Below are 9,219 nucleotides of genomic sequence, written 5' to 3'. Positions count from 1 at the left end.
CAAGAGCAGAGCAGGTAAACTGAACAGGTTCAAATAGTGAATTTATTTGACAGTATATGAAGAATAGAGCTGATGCATAGGATTTAGTGCTTGAATTAGAGGAGAGTGGGTGATGCAGACAAGAACAATTTGGGTGGAGTTACTTTACCCTATTGCTCAATTTTACAGGAAACGAAACCGAAATGTCAAAAATGCTACACCTACCCCTGAACTGAGTTTCCACTGAATCGTAGTTGCTTTCAGTTTCAAGTCTTCAGATCATTTTATTAAGTTCTGAATTAAAGAATAATAATAAAAAAAGAGGGTTAGGTCTGTTGTACCTATAACTACCTACATTCATTTATTGCTGCAATGGGTGTTGGAACAAACTCTCCAGCGTGTGTCTTTCACATGCACTGAGGAATGTTGTTGGGTCACTTGCAGGCAGACAGGCTGAATGGTTGCCTCAGTGTAGTCAGAGTCATTTCCGTATCCTAATACATCGTATAGCAGTTTCTCCCGTCTGTATGGGGTGAATTCTCTTTTGGTATTTATTCAGCAGGTATTGGGACACGCTCTGTCTGTTTTGTCAAGAGTCACCGAGGGGAAAGGATCCAGTGAAGCAATGTGAGTGAATAATCGGGTGCGACACGTTTTGCGATTTCAACTTTTAATTCACAGGAGGACCATTAACACTTGTAATTGAGCTTGTATTGACATGTACTTTATGTGAATGAAAGTTGTGTAGTCGCACTGTAACTCTGTAATCTCTCAGCAATGTTACTGTAGTGGAAACTGTAACACAATACACTGCTGCAGTGGACTACAAAGCACCCGCCTAACTCATACAAAACAAGAATACTGTGATCGAAGGTGTGTTGCGGTTTTAAATTGGTGTCACTTTTTGGTTAAACGATTTTAAAAGTTCACAGAATATGTTTTCCTGTCGGTTCACTGGCTACTCTGAGTATTAACCCTTTCATGCATGAATAATGACAGCCTTTTTTCCCGAGATGCTTTTACTCCTCTTTGGGCATTTAACAGCTTTGCCAAAGAGATTTTCACATGTACATGTTTGTACTCAATTGAAGGAAATATGTACTTAACAAACCAATGAATCACTGTAGTAGCTATTTGGACACGGATGGTTTCTACCATAAAACTCAGCAATGTGGCTTGTGGTGCTGCTGTGGAGACTTTGACACAAGATACTGCTGCAGATCAGAATCTACTCCAAATCTCAAATCAATACAAGTATATGACTCCTTGGTTGTTACTTGACGTGATAAATGTTTTTTAACTGTGAGGGTCTCCTAACATAGAAGAATTAGACGGATATTCAGGAACAACTTGGCTGCCTGTCTGCCATCTTGGTCTGGATTTAAAGAACCAATGGTTGGAAGTGCATAGGACGATGCACTAGCGTCCAGTGTAGTGGCTTATGCAATAAAATATCTGTTGAATAGCTGCCCACTGTAGTGACCTCCATGCGTGAAAGGGTTAAAAAAAGATCAAATTCATTCAGTAACATTTCTAAATGTCCCCCCAGGTCATCAGGTTTTGCTGTTTCAATCCTTGGAGTCATCTTTGGATCTATTTTTGCCTTTGTCCTGTTTTTGGTTCTCATCATCTGCTGCGTGTGTCCTTGCTGCTTGATTTACAAAAGCTGTCGAAGAAGACCAAACCAAAGTAGGACAACTTTCTTTGTTGAAGTTTACTCTGTGCAGGCAACTACACTGTAAAAACGTCATAATGTACTCCTCCACATTAGTGGATTGGATATGGAGAAGTAAAATACATTTTACTCAAAGATGGTTACTGTCATTTTGGTAGTTCTTACCACACTATTGTGTGTTCAAGGGTTAGTTTTTATAAAAAATGTTATGGCGTGTATTGGCAGGAGACTCCGTAAGATGGTAGCATTCGTATTTTATTTTGGCTTTATTTCTGGATAGTGAGAAGAAGTGGAGAGGCGTCATCCATCTTTAAATAGAATCTATGGGGACCACAGTTACAGTTTAGGAAAAGTTCAACATTTTGGGAAATACTACATGAAAAGTTGGATTCCACTGCCAGTATGCTAAGCTAAATATGACGTTAAAGCCAATAGCTGTAGGTGCTAACTTAAGTCATGCTTAATTCATGTCATATCATTTCAAACCAGTACATACTGCATATTTTTGGAGAAGCTGGATCAGTTGCTCAACCAATCATAACCAGATGTAAAACACAGTGCTGATTAATACACTTTCAGTGGTGCCAGTAGGAAATGTTTTGTTTCCTTTGGAACTTGGCACGAAAGCAGATATAGTTGGGTGTTTCCCGAAATGTTGAATCTCTCCAACAAATGACAGTGTATCTCAGTTTACCCTATTGTCAAACTAAATCTATGACTTCACCTTTAGTTGTGACAACCACCACCCATGTAGTCAACATACCCGTGCAGCCGCACCCCACTCATCTATCCTACCCAGGCTACCAGCCTGTGCCTGGCCTGCATGGATATGGAGGCATGCCTGGACCCACAGCACCACCACATTCATACATGGAAGCAGGTGAGTGCTGTTTGATTCACATTAATGAGTCAGTGTTGGTGTTGCATACCACGCACTAAGTTATAAAGGCCTGGTAATATAGTATATCTTTGTAGTGTCGATACACACACACACACACACACACAAGCACACACGCACACACGCACACACACACACACAGACAAACACACACACAAACAAACAAACAAAACCAGAAATAAATTGATCCAACTAACATCTACTGCCTGTGTAACTAAAGCCTGATATATCAATTATATCATCATAATACTAATATGTATTCATCTGCATCTTAAAATAGTCCCCAACAACGTCACTATTTAATGCTGATAGAGTCATATTTTCTAAAAGAACTACAGTGCCCAGGTGATTGAGGCAATCTTTAAATTAATTTATAGATTTATATACAATAGTAAAAATAAACAATAACAACACCCTGCTCCTTTCATGGTTTTTTTATTATTATGATTGTTACAGAACAAAAAAAATTCATACATTTTTAGCAGGCTAAAAATAAACTAAATATGTATTTCTGCCTCTTTAGCTCATCCAGCTTACCCTCCAGTTCAATTTCCTCCGGGCCCGCCGATGAACTTCCTTCCACCTCCTGGCCAGTTTTATCCACCACCGCCACCATATTCAGAGGACATGGCACATCCACCCTACAACCCATCATATGGCCCAAAGGCCTGAACTGCTTACCAGATAAAAAGACACCGGGTGTGGCTGCAGCACCTTTCTCATGGGACTGTGTGAGTGGATGTGTGTATTAGAGCTGCTTTGTTAGATGTCACATTCATGTTCAAAATATTCAATTGGGGAAAAGTACAATTTTATAACTTAACTACCAGAAATCTTTGCTGCGTATTGCTACTGGTTAATTATTCAGAGTATATTTGTTCAGCAGTGTCCAATTTTTAAATATGATCATGTATATATTTTAGTGTTGAATGTATAAAAAAAGGAAAGATCAGACACACATTTCAAATCAGTGAGAGCACAAACATCTAGGTCAATTATACTGATAATTATTCATCAGTACAACTCAGATTCATTCATATTCTCTGGCAAATATTATTAGAATCACTATTAAAACTGATGCCCTGAAGTATAGATTCTCTCAGTTGAACTACGAGTCCACTTTACCTTTTTTTTTAATGAACTCAAACTGCCACTAGAGGTCGCCACCACCCCACTTCTGTATAGAGAAGGGTGCACTTTAAGCTGTTGCTACACAGGATTGTGGTTTCAAATGCTAATAAATAAACCTGACAAAAAACATTTGTTTCATTTTCTTGCAAAGATCCAGGATTAAAATCCCAGGTGACTTCATTTTAACCACCTGATGAACCGGGTCACATGGTTGACTGCTCTGTTTCAACTTTAGGGGAATAATTATGGAGGCGGACACACTCCCACCTTGAAACTTTTAGTTTGATGTCTACAACAGAAATACACAGTGTAATCATCGGATGCCTTTAATTGCTTTAAAATTATGCAATTTTTACCAGAATGATGCAGCACTTACACTGGATGAATCTGCAGCACAACAAAAGAAAGCCACACAGGCTCCAACAACACCTTCTGTGTTGTGTAACCTAAAGCATCTCCAGAGATCGTTAAGTACAAGATTTTGCCTATTCAGCCCAAGTACGTAGACTGGATTATTAAAACAAACTTTTTATCCTGTCGTCCTGAGTCCATTTCGGTTGTGTGATTGTACATTAAGGAACAGTTGCACTTCTAATAATATGAGGTTGCTAATGACGCTGGTGATTATGGCTCGTTCCTGGTGTCATAGTCACATAACGTTTTAGTTCATTTAAAATAACTGCAGAACAGATTTCTGAAAGTTCTTGTCTCTTTCATAAAGATACTGGTGATGTACAAAATGAACAAATAGGCCTTTCTTCACAGTGGACATTTTTTTTTTCACGAGGAACAATGACCTTCTTCTGAGACATGACTTAGCCAACATGCACAATACCAGAGACGTGACAGATGTTTAGGTTTTGAAACATGTGCAATGTGTTTCCCATTGCAGGCGTGTATCGGTGATAAAAAGTTCTGTGAGTAAATATTCCTAACTACTTTATATACATTAATTATGTAATTGAGCATTAGGGAAGCTGCAGTTCAACAAGCAAGTTAACGGTTTTACTATAATAGCAACCTGTGAGAATAAAGAACAAATATATAAGTGTGAGAATGAGGTGTTTCCATTTATTCTCTATCAAATCGAATATATTGCAGTTTTCCTCTTTTCTTAAATATTTAAATAATTAATTAATTTCTTCTTTCCTTTAAATCTCCAATTGTAATTCAAGTGTTTTCTCTTGTTTCCCTCCACTGTTCAAGTACCTGTTTGAAATGAGCAGTATTATGGTATGTCACGACACCAAAAGTACACTGTAAATCACAGGCTGTATTATAAAGTGTTCTCAACGCAGTGATCTCAACTGCAAATGCATTATCAGAACTATCCAGAGAAGCTTTGCAGTTTTGCTCATGGAATTTTTTTTTGTTGTGTTTGTGTCACTCCGTAAAAAACGAATGTATTTTCTAACAGTGCATCGAAGCAGTGGAGAAACTCTGTAATCTATTAGCCTACTTCATAAATCATCTTATAATGAAATCAGGGTTTGTTGTATGATCCATAATGTTCTATAGTTCTACCCACCTACTCTATGAAAAAGCTACTCTGGGATCATGTGCGGTTAAAGAGCCAGAGGGGCCATGCTTGCATTTAATTCCATAATAACCCCGGCCCCTCCCTCTTAAAGCATCCCGCACTATATCCATTAATCAATACAGTAATTGTGCTGACTGCGGCTATTTCAGTCATCGACGTGACTGGGCTCCTAACGGGAAAAATGACCCTGCCAACATGTGCTGCTGCCGCCTGCCTGTCGTCTAAAATAAGCTCTCTCCTTGAAGTGTGGCTCAAACTGCTAATGAGCACTACGGTGTAGAGATGTCCGAGTCATGGCCAGCGTGGCAGAAAATCTTTACATCCCACCATCGCTGTTTTCTTCCTCTATTCACATCCCTTTCTTCCTCTCTCTTCTCTCCTCCTCTATCTCTCCTCCTTGTCCTCTGTCTGAAGGCGATATTTTTCTGGCCTCCAGCCCGAGGAGCCATTACGATATTTTCAGCATTTTCTCGACATCCCACGCCATTCCTCTCCTTTTTCCTCTGCGGTATTTACAGAATATCTCACATCCGGGCACACAGACAATGGACAAGGAACACAGTGTGTTAGTGGATATCAGTTTAAAATCTACTTTTTGATCAGGTTTTAGATTCAGGGCTCTGCATTGGTGAATTGTGTGTGGGAGCAGCTGCTGACAGAGGAAAAACTCCCCAGTGTGTCTCCGGCCATGATGCTGCAAAGAGATGGAGACTTTCCTTTATGCATGGAAACAAAAACAGACATGAAGCCATTATTTATATCTGGATATTTTTAAATCTTTTCCCCCAATAAAAATACCTGATAACAAGTTTCAGTCACAAAAGATTCAACTTCTTGGTCTTGTTTTCATTCATATGCTATGGCTGCTTGTGCAGATATTCATGGTCCCCAGTGGATGAATCCTAATGACTTTTATAAGCTCCTGAATTTCCCTTTCATGACATTAGGCACATGTTTGTGTTTTTTAATAAAGTGAATTGAAGTAAATTGTCCATTGAGGTAAACTAATTAATTAAAATGATTAACTAAATAATTTGATGCAGACAGGTTCACTGAAAACAAGACGTTACACACAACAAGAAGATGGAAGAGTTTGATTTTTGATCCAAACCAAACATATTATGGACAGAATTTTCATTATGGTGAATACAGATAAAAACTCTTTGGCTGTTTTTAAATACCACTTAAGTACAGCAGGGGGCAGACACCAGAGGCTTGTTCATGATGCCAGCCAGATCACATGAGGAGATCTACCTCGTCAGTCCTGCAACCTGGTGAGTGTAGACATTCAGGAAAGACACTCATCTTATGTCAATTTAAACCTCCTTAATGTGCAGATTTGCCTTATTGGCAACACTCAAACTAAGTTCATTCAGTAAATTCATTATTTAATACCATTTTTCTGTTTGAAAACACATGCACCTACAATGCACCACATATATTACATGCCACTAAAGCTCCACAGAATGGTCTCTGGGATATTTTGTGTTGTTGCTGCAAAACCAGGCTTTTTTTCATGCTTTTTTATTATTTCTGTTCATGCAATTGATGCTCCGTAATTAATCCTAAATCTTTGAGTCTTCATTTGGATTTTCCAGTGACTATTCAGACACCTGGGATCACTTGAATAATAGATATATTGATCGAGCACTTGTAGCCACAAGAACACGAAGGACAACACTTAAATTAAAATCTAAACTGCTGTTGCCAGATTGGACTAATTTGTATTTGCATGAGTAGGTAATAATAGATTTGCGAAGATTGTGATTATTTGGCTTGGTTTTGAGTAATTTGGACTTTTTCCACCAAGGTTCCAGTTATACAGTGAAATAAATCAGTCCCTCCTCTCCTCTAATAAGTTTGAGATTGAAAAGGAACAAGTTCACTTTAGTCAGCTTGATAAGAGATAACTAATGACAGTCAAAACCAAATCTCACTTTAGAAACAGTTTTTTCTCTCCAGATTATTATTTGCTATTCACTAACTTTTAATGTTTATTGCAACAGTTTCCAAAAGGCTTTGTTGAGAAAAAATATATTTATTCTAAAGGTCAACTTTAAATATAGGCTGCAGTATATCGACTCAATAGAAGACACTATTTTAGAAATTGAAAATAAAGATTTGACTACTTCTATGACAACTGGGCAGGCTCTTGTGATTGTTTTCACCATAGGTTTGTCGATTATTATCTTCTTTTGTTGTATGAAAACCCCAAAAACCTCAAGTCACATCCCCCTTGACGACTTCAAACCACAGTCAGCTCGTTTATAAGAGAGTTACCAGAAGCTGCAGGAAATAGACCCTCCTGAAACCCCCATACACTGAATATTTCACCTGTTTGTGTCAGTGCAACTGTTGAGTGTGAGTTTTATAGTGTGGGACAGTTGAGGTGACTCACTGACAGCTGCACACAGATCGACTCGGGAGAAACAAAAAAGAATCAGCTGGTTAAACCGGAGCAGCTGTGGGTGAAGCTCATGGAGACAATGCAGAGAGTCTGGTATTCTGCTGTTTGAGCTATTATCTAAGATAAGACACATCATTCACGTCAGATCAGATGAGATTGCTGTATCATAATCCTGCAATTTCCCTGATTATGTCTGTCCAAACCTCGCTCTGTCACAGCTCATCCGTTTCTCCCCCTCTGCCTTTACAGAAAAGGTCTGTAATAAAGTTTCCCGGGTCACTGTGCACATTTCGGGCCCTTTTGTCTCCCACATTCATTCCAGATCGCTGCCACCAGAAGTCAGATATCAGGCCTTTCAAGCTCCAGAGTCCTGGAGTACAATAAAACAACCTTTTTATTATTCAGATGCTTTTTAACTTCCAGGTTTGTCCCTCAGTGTTTCTCCCTCGAGCACCTGCAGCAACGTGCGGCCTCAGAAGGAGCTTCGCAGTTTGGAACCGTGTGAACTCCACAGATAAAACAGTCTGCTCTCTCCCTCCTCTTTATTCAATAGCCTCCAAGTATCTTGACAACCTTGCCTGGTATTTTGGCAGCAGTCCCTTGAGTGTTGATGTCAGCTGAGAGAAGGGGAGGGAGGGATGGAGGGTGGGGAGGCTGAAAGAGAGAGGGGAGGGGGAGGAGGAGTGAGCGGGCTATTCAAGGCACTTGTCCTCTGTCTCCCTGTGAGCATAGAGGAGGGGGGAGGCGCACATGCACTGGGAGAAACACACTCACACACATACTAGCAGCAGCCACATTTTCACAGCCTGCTCTCCAGACTGACAGCAGCAAACGGAGTGGAGAGCCAGCACGGCCGAGCGAGGGAGGACTGGAAACAAGGGAGAGGGAAGGAGGGAAAGGACACTCACACAGGATTTGCCCCCTTATTTCTCCATTGTGCTTCCTCTTGAGCTGAACTTTGCTTTGCTGAAGGACCTGCACCCAGCTATGGCAGCACCGGTGGGACGTGGGAACACCGTCTCCCTCTCATCTTGCTCCTCTCATGGCTGGACTACCCTCCTCTGGCTGCTGTTGACCCTCACGAGCCAAGTGCGGGGCTTCAACCTGGATACTACCCACACTCTGCACAAGTTGGGAGACCACGGCACCTTCTTTGGTTTCTCTCTAGCACTCCACCAGCAGCTTACCCCTGAGCCTCAGAGCTGGTGAGTGATGATGAGGCTTTGAGTGTGTGTCCATGTGTGATTTCTGACTTTTTGTGGTTACACACTCACTTTAAGTGTGTGATATCGTGTATCTGCACCTGCTCCTTCACAAACGATACAAAATTCACCCAATAAGATGAGTTTTCATAGTAAAAGCAGGTTTTGTTTGAGCTGTGTGGCCACTACAGTCAGCATTTCTATGCTGCACCAATCCTTGGACCTGCTCAGTCCCTGCCACAGTCGTAACTCTGAGCTGGATGCAGGAGTTTTAGCATGTTTATGTGAGCCACGTCCAGAGAGAGAGGGAGCAGCCTGAGCTCTGAGTTAATAGATGATGATTTATAGTAAGTGGATGAGAGGAGCTTTGCTGAATCAGCCGGAGGG

At 40.5% G+C, this 9,219-nt stretch overlaps 2 protein-coding genes across 4 annotated transcripts in view; both read left to right on the top strand.

The window, feature by feature from the left end:
- Positions 1-236: 236 nt before the first annotated feature.
- On the top strand, positions 237-3,828 carry LOC118102244 (nematocyst expressed protein 4). The gene is made up of 4 exons (XM_035148308.2): positions 237-606; positions 1,529-1,668; positions 2,385-2,534; positions 3,076-3,828. Coding segments are annotated over exons 1-4 (441 nt in total). The 5' UTR covers positions 237-604; the 3' UTR covers positions 3,225-3,828.
- Positions 3,829-8,350: 4,522 nt separating this feature from the next.
- The window catches only part of itga7 (integrin, alpha 7), a 36,579-nt gene continuing 35,710 nt past the window's right edge, over positions 8,351-9,219 (top strand). For 2 of the 3 annotated variants that reach the window (XM_035150587.2, XM_035150577.2), the window contains exon 1: positions 8,351-8,835. In XM_035150587.2, coding sequence (XP_035006478.1) covers positions 8,618-8,835 — 218 coding nt within the window. In that variant the 5' untranslated portion in view covers positions 8,351-8,617. The remainder of the gene's footprint in view (positions 8,836-9,219) is intronic. The other variant, XR_004694895.2, reaches the window with a different exon arrangement.

Source organism: Hippoglossus stenolepis, chromosome 3 (genome assembly GCF_022539355.2).
Source record: "Hippoglossus stenolepis isolate QCI-W04-F060 chromosome 3, HSTE1.2, whole genome shotgun sequence".
Lineage (NCBI taxonomy): Eukaryota > Metazoa > Chordata > Actinopteri > Pleuronectiformes > Pleuronectidae > Hippoglossus > Hippoglossus stenolepis.
Note: the sequence above shows the minus strand (reverse complement) of the source record. Positions and strands in the feature narration are given on the sequence as shown.

Excerpts from the sequence above, each read along its gene's own strand:
- LOC118102244 (XM_035148308.2), top strand. Across the intron at positions 1,669-2,384 it reads TCGAAGAAGACCAAACCAAA|TTGTGACAACCACCACCCAT; the intron begins GTAGGACAACTT and ends CTTCACCTTTAG. Across the intron at positions 2,535-3,075 it reads ACATTCATACATGGAAGCAG|CTCATCCAGCTTACCCTCCA; the intron begins GTGAGTGCTGTT and ends CTGCCTCTTTAG.